Source organism: Lepisma saccharinum, chromosome 1 (genome assembly GCF_977018435.1).
Source record: "Lepisma saccharinum chromosome 1, izLepSacc3.1, whole genome shotgun sequence".
In the NCBI taxonomy this organism is placed as follows: domain Eukaryota; kingdom Metazoa; phylum Arthropoda; class Insecta; order Zygentoma; family Lepismatidae; genus Lepisma; species Lepisma saccharinum.
The window spans coordinates 171,469,664-171,490,430 of record NC_139229.1 but is presented as its reverse complement, the minus strand read 5'-3'; the positions used below and the strand labels follow the sequence as shown (position 1 = coordinate 171,490,430).

Sequence of the window (20,767 nt, the reverse complement as noted above, 5' to 3'; positions counted from 1 at the left end):
GTATGTATTACAAAACAGTGCAGTCTTTGCGTGAAGCAATACCGCGTACAATGTACCGAACAGTTAAGAGCCTGTAATGGTAATCTCAATCTCCGACTACGCTCCTACCAGATAGCATACAATCCATTTGTTTCTAATAAACGAGTTCTTATTTTTTATGGCTGGACATTAACAAACATTTGGCAAGGACTCCGAGGGATCTTGCGTCAGTAATTGGCTGTTCTCCCATAGCTTCTATTTGTCCAAGAGAGGGTCTTCCATCAGGAATTTGGGCAACCTCCAGCTCCATTGATATAGGGGATTTCAGAATTCGGATCCATTAATGGGGACTAATGGAAAATTTTCTTCCCAATTAATCTTGCTTGAAGCGGAACGAGAAGAATATGGGGAAAACTCGGATTTGAAGCCGGCTCTTTCATGATTCAAAGGCAATCGAAGGGAAGGAAAAAAGTGTCATAAATCGGCAATTTGATCTTTCCTTTCAGTTCTTGTCAAAGTCGATAAAGCGTTAAAACCACATCCCATTAATTTTCTCCTAGGTTCCATTCACTGGTGCTGCTGCATGGCGGAACTTGCCAATGAAGTGGCTTTATTAGAGGTTTTTCAATTATTTTTTTAAAGCAAAATTTTATTTAGCTGGAAACCATCTTTAGAGTTGGTCATTTATGAGTTTCTCAGTCGGGGTTCTCGTTCGTTAAGAAGTATGAACACTACTTAAGCTTGTCCCCCACTATGGCGCTCCGAACCGCTGATACGTTCTTGTAATAGACGCGTTGTATTATTATACTATTAATATGAACTTAATAATACTCAGCGGTGAACGATGAGACTCGGTGAAGTACATAGACTCCTCTCAGGTACAGGGATAGTGTTAGGCAGGGATAATATTCACACCACAGAGAAATAAAACCACCTTACTGCCGTACGTATAAACTGAAAAGTTTTATTCTTTATTTATTGCAATTATAATGCAACTATACTTGAGACGAAGGCGAGGATTTCGCTTTGTCGATGAATTGACTCAATTAAAACGCATAAAACTCAATGCGTGGCTATCGGCAAGCCTATGATCACATAGACCTAGCTTGCGCCCCGAACTACCATACCAAGATGTATACACAACACCGAGGAGTTCCTTTTAAGTTTAAAAGCTTCGTCGATCCGTGGCGAAAGTGTGATATTTCTTACGCGATATCCTCGCTTTTATACTATTTTCGAGAACACAGATTCAAGTACAGATGAATCACTCACTATCTACAAAAGGATACTATCAACAAAACTGACATCTACACATGTTTAGAAATACAAATTCACATAGTGCACTCCCGCAAACATGAAGATACATTAAACTACTCATAATAGAGCATAAAATACAATAAACATTAAACAAAAGATATACATTACAAACAGGGTGCAATATTACATATAATAACACAACATTTAAGTGTCCTTTCATAAAAGTATATTATATCAGTAACATATTTTAAAGTTGTGACGTCGTTTAAAAATATGGATCAAATCACCGCTGTGCAACTTTCGGAGAGGGTTCGCTCACATTACGCGACGTTCCGTACCGCCGTGTGTTGGGGAAACTACAGCATTTTGCCTTTCATTTACCTGTCGCAACTACACTATACTCTGTCCCAGCTAACTGTAGAGCAGACAAACGAAATCAAGTCTCTGCGCAAGTAGTGACGCGAGACGGCTCCACCAATGAACACGTGAGAGGAACGGAATTGCGTGGAGTGGAGTGGGGGAAAGCGACTGCCTTCCCAGCAGCGTGTACTGCTTCGTTCTGCCCACTCGATTTCTCTGACGCTTGCTCCACAGTTATCTGGGACAGGGTATAGAGTATATCGGAATACTTCTTCTTTATACCCTGTTCCCGGAGTCTGTGAAACAAGCGAAGGAAAACGAGTTCTCTGCGCAAGTAGTGGCTGTTGAGAACTTGACCAATGAACGCGTGAGAGGGGAAATGAGTGCAAGGAGGGGAAAACGAGGCTGTGTCGCCCAGCAGTTTTCACAGGCGTGCACTACTTTGCTCCGTCCACTCGCTTTCTCCGATCTCTGCCGTTATGCGCGGACTTGCTGCACAGACTCCTGGGACGTAGTATAGAAGCAGCAGACTTCTGGCACGGAAATTCCACAAGGCATTTTCGCACGTTTCGGCGCACCGCACTGTAGTGGAGATTTCTTCCCGGTAGTGCTTCCCGGGTCGCCTTGCTGGGAGCCGATCTTTAAGTAAGATTTTTCACTAGTTCATTTGGTTCCGAAGTCGACCCATACAAACTTTGTGCCCCCAGGTGATCCACCTGTGTAAGAATGTATGAGACCTACAGTTTAAAGTGGGATCCGAACGACTGCGCAATGTGCCTCCACCCGGTACGAGGCGACAAGGAATATTTTGAAGAGTCACATTAATGTTTTTCAACTACTCCTGTTGATCTTATATCTTAATATATAAAATAGCATGTCTTCACTCTATGACATCAACGCACAACACCAATACATGGACCTCGAAACCTAGAAGTTTATGTATGTCTTCCTCTTGTGACATAAACACCCACAAAGAAGGAACTTTCCGAAATTCAACACCTAAAGGGGCAAAGGGGAGGGTGTTTACTTTTATTTGTGGCACCTTATCAACCCAAACCCCTCGACCTAGAAACATGAAAATACTTTAAAAAAATCCTTAACAGATGGCACTGTGTGTTTGTGTATTATACATCTCTGCTGTCGATGCAGCTGGCTGTTGCTAGTTCTGAATTAATCACACGTAGCATTTTCTTTCACTAAACAATGTACAGTCACCGGCAGTAAAAATGGGACACCTAGATCCTGAAATACTCGTTTCCCTGCAATGTTACCTAACCTTCCGGCGTTGTAGGAAGTTACCATTGAAAATTTGGTATTAAAATCCACTTATCGCCGTAGAGTTAGGCAACACACAACTCCTTGCAGGGAAGCGAGTATTTCAGGATCTAGGTGTCCCATTTTTATTGCCGGTGACTGTACATACAATAAAGTGGATATTAAACAGAAATTACACACAAAGATGCGAGTGGTCCTAGATGACCGGACACTCCCAGCTGAAAGAGTTTCCAAGTTCTAAAATATATTGGGCGCCTTTGTTTCCTAAAATGTGCATTAATTTTCATTGAAGAATGGTTTCTTTCTATTCTTTGGTACTCCTAGCTAAACCATATAACTTACACACGTTGATCAACGTTTCAACTTGAGTGGTTTTAAAACAACACATTTAAATAGTTGTAATGAACACCGTGTTAACACCACCTTGCACTCCACGTGGTTGATTTCTACATAAAGTATATTTTTACAGTGTGTTTGTGTATTCTGTTGGAAATAAGTGGATTGCCTTCCTGGTCATATTCAGCAACACTGCTCTTATGTAAATATGGTGTACATTATTGTACTGTACAACGTTTTTTTTAAATTATAAAATAACGAAGGATGTTCATATTACAACACTATCCTGAGTCGAATCTTACGATACCTTTGCTTATTTGTAAGAAATATTTCTTGATTATTTTTAAGAAAACAAGAAATCTTCTAAAGCTTGTAAGGAGATTATTGGATTCGAAGTTACTAAAAAAAAATAAACTCAACATTAACTAAAATGAATGTAACATCAACAAATTCAAAGTAGTTAAAAATACTTTTGTTATTATTGAAGAGAAAGCAGTTGCAATTATGAACAAACTTAAAAAGTATAAGCTATTTTCAGTACTTTTACTGATATTGCAATAGTTTAGACATTCATGAATTCTCGAGTTCAAAAGTTTTACATAAAAGTACTTGTAAAGATTCGTTTTAATGATATTTACGTATAAGGAAGTGATGCATAAATTCAGATGTTTGTATTTCTCGGTGCATTTTTGGCTCTGCTTTTCTTCCGTACTTCTCAATTAATCGTGAAGATGATTGTATGATATAGATGAAGGGACAAACATCAAGATGTACCCGTGCTCAGAGCGGGACTCGAATCCATAATCTTCGGTGGCAAAGATCGTGTCTCAGTAATTTGTGTGCCTTTGAATTTCTCTTGTGCACACAGTTTCCTGTTTTGTACCATATGTTCTCTGCAAGTTTCTGTTTCCCCAATGCAGATGCTTTCTTCGGGCCCATATGCGAATACGTGATAGCCCCCGTGTCCCGATATTCGGGGGTGTGGCAGGTGCCCGTCCTCACTTCCGGCGCCCAGGCGGACGCCTTCCGCCACAAGACGGAGCACTACCAGACGCTGACGCGGATGATGGGCTCCTACGGGCACGTCGGGGAGGCCTTCGTCACCATCCTGCAGGAGTTGAAGTGGAAGGTGGCCGGGCTCCTCTACCACAACTACTCTCCGAGCAGCAGCAAGGGGAACTCCGTGTGCCACTTTACCCTCGGCGCGATATTCACCGCCCTCAACCAGACCCCGATCCACAGGAGCTTCGACGAGGAGAGCAGCAGCGTCAATTACAAGGATCTGCTTCTGTACATTTCCAACGGTGCCAGAAGTAAGTACCTGCTTTCTTTTGTACGTGTCTTGTACGGTCGAGTTCAAAGATGCATGTAATACAATTGTCCGTCACCATATTCAACCACTTTTTGTGTGATGTGGGTTCTGTAATTGCAGCACCATTGCAAACCTACCCGGTGTAAGCCCACAAGTTGTAAAATCAAAGTAACTGAAAGTGGTGATGGTCCATGTATCTTTGAATGTGACCGTGTTGCTGTACTTTGTACACGCTATAGTGACTTAGTAGTGGCTTAGCTAAGTGTTCGTACTTGGAAAGTCCCAAAGGAGAGGGCGCTGCAAAGTACAATATAATAGGCATAAGGCCAATAACATTCTAAGCGCAGGTATAGAATGTTCTAGAATACAGTCTGCATGAAAATATATTGCAGTCCAGCAACAAAGTACTCAAACTAGATTTCCTATGCATTTCCTCTGTCTCACACTAATACATTCTACAGATCTGTTTGTGGAGTAATTTGTATTTGGACATATCCATTTCCTACTTTTGACGTCAGTCTGATACTATTATTCCAGAGAAAACCCATCCCTTCTTACTTTTTTACACGTTTTCTTTTTACTTTTTTACATATCAGGAGTGGAGATCGAACGTTAGACCTCATCCTACAACATTTTGCTCTACATAAATTTATATTTTATTTCTTGAGACCAGTGGTTCCTTATTGAAGTTTTTGGCAAGGACTGCAAAGGCTTCTTCATTCATTTTCCTTTATTGTCAATTTGATTCTTGGTGAAGCGACCCACTGTTTTTGTAGGATTAAATTCTTGCGTGTTCTGCTATTGTCGACATCTCCGTTTCTCTTTTCTCGTTCATGTTCCTGATGTTCATCTGTCCTCGTCGTGAGGCATCCGTGAGCACGTAGGCATCTGGGGGCCATAGGTTCGATCTTCACCAACCAGAAAAACAGTTCACCTAAAGACGGAAGGAGATATGGTGTTGATGCCATAATGTTAGTGGCGAACGCTGTCGCCTGTGATCAATCTGGTTCGATTCTCGGTTGAGGAACATTACACACTGCTTCAGGCTCCAATTTAACCTGAAGTATCAGCCCCGATTAGCCTCTCTGAGCATAAAATGGACTTGCAACATTGAAACGTAATGTTTAATTTGGGAGGGGAAGGAAAAATGTGTAACGGTGGTAAATTAAAGTTACATTCAAATATAGAATCATCTTTATTAGTATTCAGATTTCATAATAATTTCATAATGTTATATCATTATCGTTACCCCCACACCCCCTATACGCCTTCATGGCGTGGTGCTATGCACAGGGGAGCACTTTTTTTTACTTTATCATTACAACGGGTAAATGTTCCGAGTTAAGAATGAAAGATGACATCCGGTTTATGTCCCCCGACTAGATCGAGAGCGCGGTGTTTTAATGTCTGCTATCGAAGCTGTTTCCTCAAATTTTTTGATCAACTTGCGAAATATACTTTCTCGCTAAGCACATTTTCATGTCCAAGGATTGCACGAAGCTTCCTAACACTCTCTGCATAACACTCGCCGTTCTTGTAATGATTTTTCCCTATCAGCTCGTTGTTCCTTTGTTTAACGCTCCATGTCAACTAAGCTGCAACAATCACTGATAAAGGGGCTTGTAAGAACAGCGTTACCAACCCAACCACAAGACATGTTGCGAAAATCAAACTTGGCATTCTTAAAAAGGAACATTTACCTGTTGTAATGATGTAAAAATACTTGTCATTCTTTCTTTAAAAGAAGTATTCTACGAGTAGGCATATTAAATCCGTCGCTTTGGTGGGACACCCTGTATTATTTGTCCTGCCGTGGACTGACAAATTTTGACGTTGATTTTGCTTTAAAAGGGTATCTTCAACCTAAATTGCACCGCAGATATGACTGTACGTACCATCTAAGGTTATAACTTCCTCTAAAGCGAACAAAATTAGAAGAAGAAAATCGCGAGTTAAATTTTCGTGCTGAACTTTCCACGTTGACGGTGCAAGTCCAATAACTAAGATGAATGCATTATCAGCAAAGGATCCGCTGCCTTCTTATTATAATTCTGTGCTGTGTGCATTGCCTTTTCACCTTCCGAACTTTCCCATCTGAAGAGCTATTATGTCTGCGAAGTTCAGCTTCGGAACGAGTCTCTCCTTTGTTAGTCTCCAATCGCATTGCAGTACGTTTGTGACGCCGGAATGACACTAGACTTACGGAGTGTTCGGAAAGTCACTCAAACTTACTTTGATCTAATTGCATGAAAACTACACAAGATTTTGAATCCGGGTTTACAGTATTGCCTTCGATCGCCATAAATTTATGGCCATAGCGACTTTTTTCCAGAACTAAAAATTCTGAAGTTTTGCGACTGGTACAGCACTTGAGAATATAGTAAACTGACAGTGACATTTTAGTGATATGCATTCTTAGTTGGAAATACTAGCAGTTCGGTATTTCGTTTGCAGATGCAAGAAACTACAATCGCATGAAGACTCATTAATCATAATTTATCAATAAATTTTACTTTCAAATGTAAATTTCGTTTTACATGCCAACACTAGTAGAGTATACCCTGATTAAGACTTTCCTCCTCAGGCAATAAATACTAGCTGTAATGGAGCGTGGGATAAATGTGAACATGTGTAGGTAGATACCATTAAGAGCCCTTTCAAAAATCTCATTTCTTATGATTTTCTTTTTTGTTTATCTCGACCAGGTTTCGTTAACTCTTGTATCTGGTACTCTAAAAATGTACATGATTCAGCATGCAAGTACCAGACTTGTGATCTCTCCTCATTAAAATCGACGACTTTCTTCGCTTGTTTATATGTATTAAATGGGCAGGTCCTAAATGTAGAAATGATATATCGTATCAATCCCTAAGATTGCGATTGTGTAGATTTAGCAGTAGCCAGATTGTTATTTTGCAATAAAATCTGCTGGTGATGTGAAAGTGTTGGTGTGCTGTTTAAAGGAAGGAATAAATTGTTTTTTTAATTTTTATATTTTAGTTTTTTTTAGTTTGCGCAGTTTTATTAAGAATTGAAGTTTTTCAAAGGATTTTAAATTTTTAAGCAATTTATGTATTGATTTGTATTTTTTATGATGGATATTTTTTATGTAATAGATTTGTAATTTTAATATAATTTGTTTGATTTGCTGTTGAATGTTTATTTTGGGGTTTGTTTTAAGTAAAAGTAATTGTTTGTTTTGAATATAATTTGTAATTGGTTTAGTTTTTTTATGTAATTTGTATTGAATTTGTTTTTTGATTTGGAGTTGATTTAAGGATTTTGTAAATTTGTTTTTAATTTTTTGTTGTATATTTTTGTAAGAATTGTTTTGGTTTTTTGGGATATTATTTTAAGTTTGATATTATTGTAACGCTGGCCCGGCCAAAAGGGCTGGGAATATTTTTTGTTTTTTGGCGCTGTTTCAATTATTTAAAATGGCAAGGCTATTTATTTTATTTAAAAATTTGGATATATTTTCCCCAGCTATTTTTTGAAATGGGATATTTTTTTAAAATAGTTGGGGGAACAAATTGAGATTGAGCTATAGTTGCAAATTGTGTTGGGCCCAAATTTAGAATGATAGAATGATACGATATGAACAAAGAATAATAATTGAAACTTCGGCAGTTTTTGAGATTCGTCCATTATTCAGATACATAGATTCTCGTAGATTCAGTATTCAGTACTCTGTGGTGGTCAGTGGCGTGCCCAGGATTTTCAAAAGAGGTTGGAGGACGTATATTTTTAGTAGTCAGCTCTCATTTTGCCATATTTTCCTGCCTTTAACGTTCTTTTTTCAGGAATGCTGGGCCAAAGGGAGGGCGGGTGTTATGACCTTCACTTGGGGACGCCACTGGTCGTGGTTGAGGAGAGGGAGCATCAACGAATGATGGTAATTGCGACACCCTAATGCCTATTGCGCATTAGCATCAACCACAAAGTCACCTTACTTTTTGATCATCCCTCGTAAACCTTGTTAACCTAGATGGCCTAACATGTTGTTTCGATTGGGTAACAGCGAACGTTTATGCAACTCAGCGCAAGTCTTTGGGAATTATCCGTGGGCTACAAGAGGAGATGCTTTCAAACGGAAACGCCTCTTCTGCCTGTCTGGGAAGATGCACGCGGCACCGTCTCCTCTCGTGGTTTTCCAGACACAACTTGGCCTACCGAGTTTCACGGGTCTAATGAAGGATTACTTATGCTATTATCAGCACTCGAGCGCGATAATTGCGGGGCTTTAACGCCGCTCTGCCAAACTTAGGGGAAAGGCATTGTGACGGCGTGTCTAGGGGGGTATAAATGGAGGGGCAGGGAGGGGGTGTGGAAACATAAGATCTAATGATCTTCAGCGTTCGTGGAGGCAAGCGCACCTGTTCAAGCTGCTATATACCGCTTCCTAGTTGACGGAAACTTAACAGTGTTCCCCTCAACTTCGTGTCCCTTGGCAATGTTCACTCAGAGAGGGAATTTTCCCAGAGTTCATAGAGTCAGGAACACCTAAGGCAGAAATTCCGTTGTTTGGCGACACTTGGGAGCCATGCGGAATGTTTTTCTCGTCTGTGTCAGGATGCGAAGAGCAGATTTCATAATCACGTGATCTTTCGTATCTTTTTTATTCGCTTGGCTGTTTTTGTATACGATGTGAATTTTCATATCTTCTTTCTCTGGATTTAATAGTAGCTAAACCAAAACTTAGGCTGGGTTCACATCGCATCGCTTGGAGAGCGAGAGAAAATCATTTCGGCACCTCTGGTAATGGACATTCAAAATACTAATAATCGCACAAAGCTCTTACAAGTCCACACAATGCCACCAGGCTTCTCTGAGCATAGAACAACACTTTGAACTTACTTAGAGAGCCGTGGAGGATTCTAAAGTTTAAAATCATTTTATGCACAGATGGGCTAAACTGAAGAAGCCGGAGTTACTCCTTGTAACCAAGGGATTCCAGGCTCGATCCCATGTGGAGACACATACACGGCGGTTCGGAACCCTACTTTAAACTGTAGTTTCAATCCCGATTAGACTATCTGAACATAAAGTCCACTTTAAAAAAGAAAGGAAGTATAATAGACTTCAGAATTCATAGTTGAGTCTCCATAAAATATCTTCCTGAAAAATTAATAATTTTCTTCACTCTATATGACATTTATCTCCTCGGTATTGCAACACTGAGAGCTGTAGAAGCTGTTCAACCCACACCATTTCTTGTGCCACTGAAGCATTACGTGCGACTAACATGATAAAACTTGTGAGAGAAAGGTGTCGCCTCGTCCACTGAACTTGCGTGCAGCACACACTTAATTTTCGCTTACGATAAGATAAATATTATTTGTCATTAGAACTTGACACGCACAAAGCATTTACGTCTTGTTCCACGGAGTTAAGTTACTGTTTACATTCCAGGCTGGTAACTGAAAAACACAGTTCCTTTGGTCAGAGGCGCCAACCCTTCCCCTCAAGAAGGGAACTTTAAATTAAACTCGGGATGATTTACAATAAATAATAACAATAAAATATTAATTACTGTCACTTTTTACTGCGCTATGTACTGATGTTGTACAAGAGTTCTTATTATTAGCATCTCAAAATATTTTTATACTCTGTCCCAGGAATCCGTGGAGCACGTTGTTACGACTTTATTTTTAAATACGAAGTTGAGAAATGTATCATTGGTATATTACGTACTTGTCTGCGAATCAGCGCTTAAAATAAGGAAGCGACTAACCTACATGTAATCTGATGTAATTAACTGGTAGCTGCAATTTGTAAATTAAAATTTATTTTTCTGAGAAGCAAGATAAAAGGAAGAAATGTATAATAAAAATTTATAACGCTTAATGAACGCATGTATAAAAATCTTCAATGAATGTAACTTTATTATGATATGATAATTATTAGACCAAAAGGGATGGAGAGTGAAACCTAAGGTATAAGTACCTGAGAATTCCTTTAGCATGGACAGTGAGTTTAAGCCCTTCCTGTGTGTAAAAGAAAGGAGACTACCTAGGTGGAACAGGTATTAAGGACCGCACTTCCTGTATGTAATAGGAAGGAAACTACCTGTGTGGAACAGGTATTAAGGACCGCACTTCCTGTATGTAATAGGAAGGAAACTACCTGTGTGGAACAGGTATTAAGGACCGCACTTCCTGTATGTAATAGGAAGGAGAGAGTCTACCTGTGGAACAGGTATTAGGGACCGCACTTTTCTGTGTGTAATAGGAAGAAGACTACCTATGTCCAACAGGTATTAGGGACTGCACTTCCTGTGTGTAATAGGAAGAGGGCTGCCGTTAAACTTGAAGTTTACTCCCTACTTCTCACCAAAATTGACTGTATTAACCTACTCGAACAAACAGTTAAACTATATATCAGTGTTCGTGATTCCATGATCCTGAGATGGGTTCAGTGTAGGTCTGAAAAGAATCCTTGCTCCAGACAAAAAGACCAAATGGTTACAACTGTGCAAGGGAACGTAACAAAGTTCGCGCATAACGATAGAGAAGGGAAAGAAGCGAGTGAGCGGAGCGAAGCAGTAAGTGCTGTTACTAACAATTGGTAGCTACAGGCATTTTCTTCCCCACTTGCCCTCTCGCGGGTTCATTGGTCGAGCCCTCTCGAGTCACCGCTTTTACAGAGACTAGTTTTCATTCACTCGCTCCAGAGATTCCAGAGATATAGAACACGACTTACGATTCGTCGAACTTTTGCTCGATCTGGATGTATGTCGTACAACGAAAAATGCTATAGTACGTATAATGTCAAACACGATCCGAAATGATGGCAGCAAATAACTTGTGCGTTCTGAATGGTTAATCGCGATGATGTCCATGTCGAGGAGAGGATTTATGTGTCAATAAAGCTTCTTTTACAAGCCCTAGTACATTCTGAGAATAAGATATTTGGCATGAACGGACATGCTGACATAGAAATGAAAATAACGTACCAAAAATTTAAGTTTCAAAATGAGATTCGTTTATTTTTTTTTCGTGAAATTTCAGCATCCAGTAATTATTCAGAGAAATTTTTCATCCTTATCTGCAGTATATAATTTCTTGGTCCTTTGATGACTGCATTACACCCATGAAATCTGGATATGCAATCAATATGTTGACTTCTAGGATAGAGATAATTTATATAGATAAGGCTTCCTCTCGTTAGAAAGTTCTTGTTATTCATGTAGTTCATGCAGCAAGAAGCCATTGTCCATTGGTGTCGTTTGATGTGTTCGAACGAAAGAACGGATGAAGCCATAAAGGCTGAATCATCCTTCTCTATTAAATTCTGACATGGACGTCTCTTACTGTGAATATAATTAATATGTACCCTTATCAATATGCCCTTATATGGCTGCATACTGACACGTATATCCATGTCTAAGGGTTAAAATAATGACATGTCCACGTTTCAGTCGTTACCAACTGAGATAGTTTTTCACTTGTATCAGAAAATTCACTACTTGATTACTATAAAACTTGAAGAAATTCTACTTTCTCGTCAGAATATTGAATTTATTCCAAGTTTTATAGTACTATTGTATTAAAGTAGTACATTTTACACAAGTGTCTATGATGGTCACAAAAGTAACGTGGATGTGCCCACACTGGATTTCAAAATTTGAGATTCGTAATGTTTTGTTGTTTCCTCTTTACAATTGTCAATATGTGCTAATTACGTAAAATCTACTTTTCATGTAGCCTATTACTGGGTTACAATTGTGTTATCACTGAGCTTGCACTATGTCTGGAGTCCCCGCATGATTTTCAATTTTAATGGGTAGCTTCTCCGTGTCCACACAATTCATGTTAATGTTCCTTTTCTCCTTGACCGTCAGACCCAGGGCCGGCGCTAGCCATTTCGCCGCCCTGGGCAACCGCGGCATATGCCACTCCCTTTCGAACCCCTCGGTCATTACACAGCAACGGGAAATTGAAAATCAAAATTAAGTATTCCTAAGTAAAAATCAAACTAATAAATAATAAATAAAATAAATAATGTTACACTATTGAACAAACGAATGTCTCTACCACGGCAAAACTTTAAAAAATGCGACGCTAAATTACAATTTCATTATATGTATCTTAAATGTAACAAGTTTTAGGAAAGACATGCCTTGACGACTTGGGCTCATATTTTTACCATGAAAGGCCTATGATATGATTGGATTTTTTAAAAAAATACATGTAATGTTATTCTTCGTATGGTCTCTTTTGGTGCACTATTGTGTTTTATGACAGTCTAAAGTACTTTCAGTTCATCTTTTAAATCAGTAGGGGAAATATATTTGGACCCTTCATATGTTAATATACAGGCAAGTTTTGTACACTTTTGAGACAAAAGATCTGATGCATGGGCGTCGACAGAATTTTTTATAGGGGCGGTCAGGCCATTGATAAAACTTGAATAGTAGAAATAACAACAATAATCATTATTATTTTCATTGTCTTGATTATTATGATATACGAACTATTATAAACCAATGAAAATAAACCCACTTTTTTCTAAATTTATTGTTATTATTATATCGTTGGGGAGAGACTTCTAATCGATCCACCGAATTAGTGAATATCCACTTCATATAGTTAGTGTACTCAAATGCATAGCTATTTTATTTTGTTGTTAACTTCTGCATAACTGTCCAAGAATAATATAAATATTTGGGAAAATTTTAGTAATAAAGTTCTGTTGTTTCGCCTCACCCCATAGAACAGATAGAACTCATTTTTTTGGAATTTTGAAAACTGCAGGACCATTTATTATTTTAGTTTAAATGGTAAAATATGAAAACATAACCTGGTTACTGTATTTTACACTAATTGTCTCGATCTAATACTGTTTTTACTTTGGTTATTCTGTTCGAATATTAACTGGTCCTTATTTCTTCAATTAACAATAAAAGTAACGAGCTCTTTAAACTTACTAATATCAAGAAAGATATCCAAAAATTCACTACGATGTTCAAGCTGCTCAAATCTGTTAGAGATAAAATAATCACGTCTAGGACATGCTAATACTTTGTACCGTGTTTGCGGATCTTCAACAGTTTGGTCATACTGGAACTACTGCTTTTTTCGATTTCGGACCTATCTTTGGATCGTCTATATCTACATTTGATGCTATTCTTTCGCATGAACTAAGTACAGTGGTGCAATTGGGGGCTGTCCTCCCCCCCCCCCGCCCCACTTCTCGCCACTTGTGCCTCCGCACTATGCTAAACCTTATCTACAAAGGGATATATACTGTCTTTCCCCCACCAGTTTTCTCACCTTGCCCCTCCTGGTTTTGGAACCCAATCGCCGCCACTGACTAAGTCATCACTTCTTCTTATTTCAAAGTTCTCTGCTATATTTGCAAGAAATCTAACAGCATCTATCACATCGAGATTAATGTTTTGTAGATATTTGCTCACTACATTTATGTGAAGTAAAATTGAGCCTATTTCGAACAAGTTTTATCAGTAATATTATAACTTCCAAGTTTTCAATAGGCTTATTTTTTCTTCTCTTCCAATTTTGCGACCATAGAAATTTGCCGCTCTGGGCGGCGGCACGGATCGCTCCCCCCCCCCCCTCCGTCGGCCCTCATCAGACTGATTCATAGCAGCTGATTTGTGGAAATGAATATCATGGGGCTGTATGGGCGCCGAACGAAGTTCGTTACTGCTCGGATATTTTCGTAATTGAACGCAATTCACAAGACTGCTTTTGGAGAGCATGATATAGTTCCAACACAATAGTCGTAACACACTGTAGCCTATCTGGAAATCTGCATTTATTGTCATCCTCGTTGACTTTTATGTAAAACGCAGAGTTTATATTGTTTTGACATTTATTGTCACATTACAGTAACATTAAATTAACAACAGATCATGTGGAAGGAAATTCTTTAGGCATATAATGAATTGGTTCATGTCAGTGTGGCAACACTGAAGAGGAACACTGACAGGAGATTTGTGCCTGGAATAAGGGAAAACAGTGGAATGAATAGTTAGAATTACTGGTTAAACCATTCTACCACTATTCATAATTTCACCGAAGAGTGTAAGATATAGGACTCATTCGTATGTCTTTTCTTTAGGTCTTGATCATCCAACAATTTCCATCGTTGTTATAGAAATGTCAGACGGGTAGTGAGATTGAAAAGCGAAAGTTACTATTTTCTAGACGTCAACAAAAGCTTGTATTGTTTAATTATATGATCTTAGTTCACATAATTTTCCACATTGCGCTCACATTTATACCGACAGATCACTGAACAATTTTTTAATAATCTCTGAACATCTCAGAAAGTTTGTTTGTCGTAAACTTTAATATTGACTAAGTTTGCAGTACTCTAATTATACTAAGGTGTTATAAGATTTTTAACTAATTACTTACATGCTAGCTAGTTTGTTACGGTAGATGCTATGTGGCCTTAGTCTTTAGACTTGTGTGTATTTTGTGTGCGTGTATGTGCTATGTATGAGCTTGCTCACAGATTAGTGTAGGCAGTAACAGCTAAGCGGCTTCTTCTTCCTCTGTAGGTGGTGGCCATTCCAGGAAAAGTTATGGTAAGTTTTCTTTGGTTGGATGTGTAGCTGCACTGGATATTTAGCTTTGAAACAGAATATTTACTCCATTTTTTTAACGTGATTGTTGATTTTCGATCGGCTCTATTGATCAATAACGCAATGGTTAAGCATGTACCTTATATTCGCTGACAAGCACCTTGAGAAGCAAATTCTTGGAAGAGGCTTGAGTGTCAATCATACTTTTGTGGTGTTTGCCTTCATTAATTTAAATCCTGGAGACATGGACGTTTGTCACGTCGTAGCTGAATGTTTACCAAAATCGTGGATAAAGGATCAAAATTGTCCTCAGTTGTTGGGCTTACACGCATTTGTCAGATAATTTAAGAGTTTTATTTAGGACTTAGTAGTAGCTAATAATAATAAGAAGAAACGGGGCTATTCAAGTATCGATGTTGTAAATATTAATACGTGGTCCCTAAGTGCGAAATGATTCTTGTAGTAGGAGCAGGAATAAAGAGTTCAAGCTGTATAATGGCTCATGTTACGTGGAAATTCAGAATACCAATATGAAATTCTAGACCATTTTGATGTCACATAACCACCTTTCCATTAAAAAAATCAAATTGAATCCAACATGGTGACTTTCAAGATGGCCGCCATGTTGGTAAAAACCAATTATTTCCCACAACTTACACGTAAGCACCATTCAGAAGTGAAATCGTAAATACACCACTATATGTGTTAATTTATCAGAGAAAATTCACGAGCGTGTTCCAATTCTGATGGATTCAGTGAGAGAGACTCGGAGAAGCAATGGCACACAGCAATTACGACGGTGTAAAAGCTCAGCTACCACCAAAGATACAAACAGTAAAAAGTTGCAGTCAGAACTCGGAAGAGCCGTTACTGTGTCATTCCGAAAAAAAGATGAGAAAAAGCTGAAGCTTACCAAATTCCCCAGTGGCCTAACACTAATTCAGTCTATGAAACATCTTATGAATTAAGTATAACAGACGTTGAAAGTAAGTTTTACTCACGGCACCAGTACCCTTGGTGTTCCCGTGGTTGCGCATGACTGACAAGTGTATTCTTTTTAGGAAAAGTTGAAGGTTGAAATCCTGCACTGAAAATGAAAGCACCAGTGACAGACAGCGGTTTCAGGAAGCCCACAGCATATTTTGATTGAAGGTTAACTTCAGTGGTGTTAAAATACCATTTTACAGTGCCACTGAGCTTTTTCTCTGATTCCCCACACTCACTTCAGCCGAATTCTTGGATGGTATATTTATTCAAATACACTGGCACTTTCTTCCACTTCATTCTCCCGTCCCCGTTACGTTTAACCTGGCGGTACAAAAATGTGACTTTAGTTAAACCAGAGACCCAACCAACCGAAGTCACATCTGCTTTTGCGAATACGAACCATCATGAAAATATGGTTTTGGCACAAGAGAACCTTTTACAAAGTTAGACTTTCTTTATCCAGTGTAGCAATAGCTCTTTGTTTTGTAAGCCTTTATGTTTGCACGTGCTTGTGAATACGTATATGCATGTTTTGTTTACCCCTGTTGTCAACAGACCTGTGTTTCTTATCCTTGAAGTTCCAAAGGAAAACGGTGTTGTTTCAAAGACCACTACTTGAAAATAACTTCATCCTGATTGACAGAATCATATTCAACACAAGAGTAAATTAATCATTGTAAATGCAATCATTGTTTTATAGGAGATTATAATGCTGTTAAATATATTAATTACAGAGGATATGTATTGGGATTGTGCCTACAGTTTTAATGTTTTTTCTTTTATTTTATTTAAAAAAGCGACAGCTTACCCAGCAACCTTCTGAAAGATCCTAATTGAAATATCAGATTTTTACTTACCGTCTGCAATTTGCTAAGGTGACATTAAAGCAAGTTATAACCGATTATTGTAATACTCTTCCTCCGGAACGAATGAGGAGAAAGAACACTTCACACCCCTCTTAAGTAATAGACTGTTCTGGACTTTTGGCGCACAAAGACTGCAGTCGGCGGTTAGGTGTTATGACGTCGCGTCTTTGCGGTTCGTGTTCGCGCGCTCGTTGCTGGCAAGACTTGGAAAATTTGCAGTGACACGAGCAGTTGACATTATTTATATTTCGTTATGTTGAAACGCTGAATTGAATAGTGAGTTCGATCCCAAAAAGGAACTTGAACGGTGAACTTGCAGCCTGGAAGAAGGGAAGAGTTGCATCGTAACCGGATCGGATCGTCGAGAGGTGGCTTCTACAGACTAAAGCGGAATGGTCAGGAAGTGCATTTCAGAAATTAGGAAGATACATCAACAGTGGTTTTGTTAGTGATAAGTGAGCCTTGTTTAAGTGTCGAGAGCTCTCGTGAATGTGGTTTATGGATTATTAGCGTCGATCAGTATAAGGTAACAAGTACAGCGCTGAACTACAAAAAAGCTAGCTAAAATCGTGAGTAATATTTCCAATGTGTTACATTCTTTTTATTTTGTGTTCATTTTATGCAAGGTTTATACATTGAAACTTCACCGAGACAATCAGGGCATTCTCTGTATATCCCTGTATCTGGATTTTCCGGTGTAAACCAGGTGAAGGAGACTTAACAAGGGCCTCCTTGCGATTGTTTAAGTAAAAATAGAATTTGAGTAATAAAAACATGTGAAATGTAATTTTCATCTTTGCTTCATTCATTTAATCAGGTTTTGTAAAAAACTGAAAAATCCTGCTTGTATCTTGAACGAAAGCAGGCAAACACATTTCAAAACCAAAATACTCTTTTTAATGTTATATGGTGCCCGAAACTCCCGGGAGTTGCCTTAGATTGTCTTGGTGAAAGAAAAAAAAGAAATGAAAGGGGTAAGAGGCATTGTGTTGAGTCGTTGTGGGCGATGTTTATGTAAACATTGAGTGTTGCAACCTGCGTTCGTGTTTGTTGGCAGCATGGCTCGTACAATACGGAAAGCTCCTTGTTGCGGCAGATTGTTGATTTCAGACGCTGCTGTACAATGTTTAGACTGTAAGCAATGGGTGCATAAAGACTGCGTTGAGAAAGATTTTTCCTGCAAGCTGTGCAAGAAAGGAGCTGGAAATGAAGTTCATGATAATGAAAAAATAGACAAAAAAGAACAGGGTGTTTCGAAAGAAAGTGACGAATTTGTTGGTCAAGTTGATGTTGGTCGGGGAAAGAAAAATGATATCTTGAATTCAATTTTGTCATTTATGGAACAGAGTAAGCTAGCGCAGGAGAACTTATGCCTAAAATGGGAAGAAAATAAGGAACAGGATAGATTGAAATGGGAGAGATTATACGAGAAAATGGAACAAGATAGGTTAGAACGGAGACAGATAGAAGAAAAAGATAGGCTAGTGCAGGAAGACTTATACAGAAAATTGGAGCAGAAAGAGGAACAGAATAAATTGGAACTCAAGGAAATAATAAATGCTTCCATGCAAAAAATAAATGACAAGATGGAGGAAAAACTAGGCGTTTTGGAGGTGCAAGTCACTAGGATAGAAAAAATGGAGGACGTTATGAAGGAAGATAAAGTATCATGTCAATTTCAGACCGGAATTAATGAAGTAAAATATGATTGTAATAAGGTCCGTGACAACAGTGAGAAGATAGAAGATAGTTCTGATCAATTACTAGTGGCTATAGAAAGTAAACAAAGGGAGACAGATTGGAAAGTGCACGTTCTAGAGGAACGAGTGTGCGTGTTGGGAATGAAAAATCAACAAGTTGAAGATGAGTCACTCGGAATACAGCAATCTCAGGAAGTGATAAGTAAAGAAGAAAGTTTTCACGAAAAACCTGAGAAAAATGATATGTTTCCTGAACTGAAAGAATGTGTAACTATAGACGTGACCGTACCGGAAATGACTCTGATCAGTAGAAGGAAGAGAAGTAAAATGAGGCTTAGATATATTTCTGTAAAGAAAAAGAAGAAAACAAAGAGAAAGAAATTGAAATCTGCAAAGAAAGTTGAGAAAGCGTCAATGAAAGTGAAGAAGAAAGTTCGTAAAACATCTAAGAATGTTAGCGCAGAAAGATCAGACACAAGTATGAAAAAGATGAAACAAGAAAAGAGAGCAATGCATTCATCTGATGAGGGTGAAAGAAAGTCCCAAAAGAAACGAGACAGGATAGAATGGAAGAAAGTTAAGAAGAAAGTTGCTAGTGATGATTCTCATAGTGAGGAAAATATACTAATGGACAACAAGAAACGAAAAGAAAAGATTTTAAGAAAAAGAGATAATACAAATAGTTTTGACAGACTAATAGTTTCTCTACTGCACGAAAGTTGGAAGAAGAAGATGAAAAATGAAAAGCAGAGAGAAGGGAAGAAGAAGAAGAATAGGAAAAAAAGGCATGATAGCTACGACGAACAGGGATCTTTAGAAGTGAAAATAACAACCAAGACGTATAATTCAAGAAGAGATATTTTGAGTAGTCGATTGATAATGATGTTTTCCTAAAGTTGGTATATCTTATGTAAAATATCGAAATTTCCATTTCGCTTGTAGAAATGTTGATAATTACTAGTTTATGTAAATTTTGATAAAATGATGGAAATTGTTCAAATGTAAATAAGCTGTTTAAAAAAATGTGTCCATGTTGTTATGAGCCAAGTATATTGAAAATTGAGAAAATGAAAAGAAAAAGTTATTTAATGTCAGTTGTTTTGTATAAATTATGTGAAAACTAGTTGTGGTTCGATGAAAAAAAAAAAAAGTATTGATGGTTGGTAAAAGTGCTGGTAAATATTATTATTGTCAATGAGCGGGTAGATATTGTAAAATTGAATAATAGCTTTGTAAAAAGAAAAGTAATAAGATAGAAAAAATGGAAGTAAGCCTCAAAATCGTTAAGAATAATGAAGAACAAATGAGAAAGAAGATAGAACAGTCATGCTCGGAAGAAAGTTATTTGAGGAAATTCTTTGGAAAACAATGTTAAATAGCATTAATAGAATGATGAAGTGATGAGAGTTCTTGGACATAGCTATATGAGGTAAAAGTCAGTGTGTATTAAGATATAGTGCGAGAGAGGCACATAAATATGAGGTCGAAGGCGGACCGGAAATGTTGAAAAATATAAGGTCGAAGGCGGACCAAAAAATGAAAAATAGTAGGTCGAAGGCGAACCGAAAATCATTGTTGTTATTAATAAAGTACATGCTGATATTTAAGTGAAAGAGTGTGTCCAGAATTCTGTTGCAAGTTAAGAAATAGTTTGTTAAAGAGATAAGCGACGTATTGTACGATGTAATTTCCTGAAATTAGTAATTTGAGCATGCTGATACACTAAAGAAGAAAGAAGAAGTGACAGGTAAAGATCATTGCAAGAGAAAGGAGGTTTACTGTTAGATTAATTTCATGAGTATGATGATATTTTGTAAAGATAGAAATCAAAATATTTTTATAATGTTCTACACTTACCCGCCTGTACCGGCTCTAGTAAATAATTGAATCACAACATGAAGAAAATTTAAAATTATGGAATTGCAGAAACAGTAAGAGGAGAATTTATGTAAATCAGTTGAAACAATTTGAAAACCTGCAAGACAATATGTAAATGATTGAAGTTACTTGTAGTATATTGATAAATTATGTAGTAAAGATTCGAAGTTGATTTTATGTAATGTATGAAGGTATATATGTAATGAAAAGAAACTGAGTAATATGTTTATTATGCTTCAATGTTTACAAATTGTAATTGTGT

At 37.9% G+C, this 20,767-nt stretch overlaps 1 protein-coding gene across 2 annotated transcripts in view; it reads left to right on the top strand.

Moving 5' to 3' along the window:
• The window catches only part of LOC146003964 (atrial natriuretic peptide receptor 1), a 1,164,278-nt gene that overhangs the window by 482,576 nt on the left and 660,935 nt on the right, over nt 1–20,767 (top strand). The window contains exon 3 of one of the 2 annotated variants that reach the window (XM_083142491.1): nt 4,128–4,520. The exons of the other annotated variant lie outside the window; for it this stretch is intronic. Coding sequence (XP_082998617.1) covers nt 4,128–4,520 — 393 coding nt within the window. The remainder of the gene's footprint in view (nt 1–4,127; nt 4,521–20,767) is intronic. 2 annotated transcript variants of the gene reach the window in all.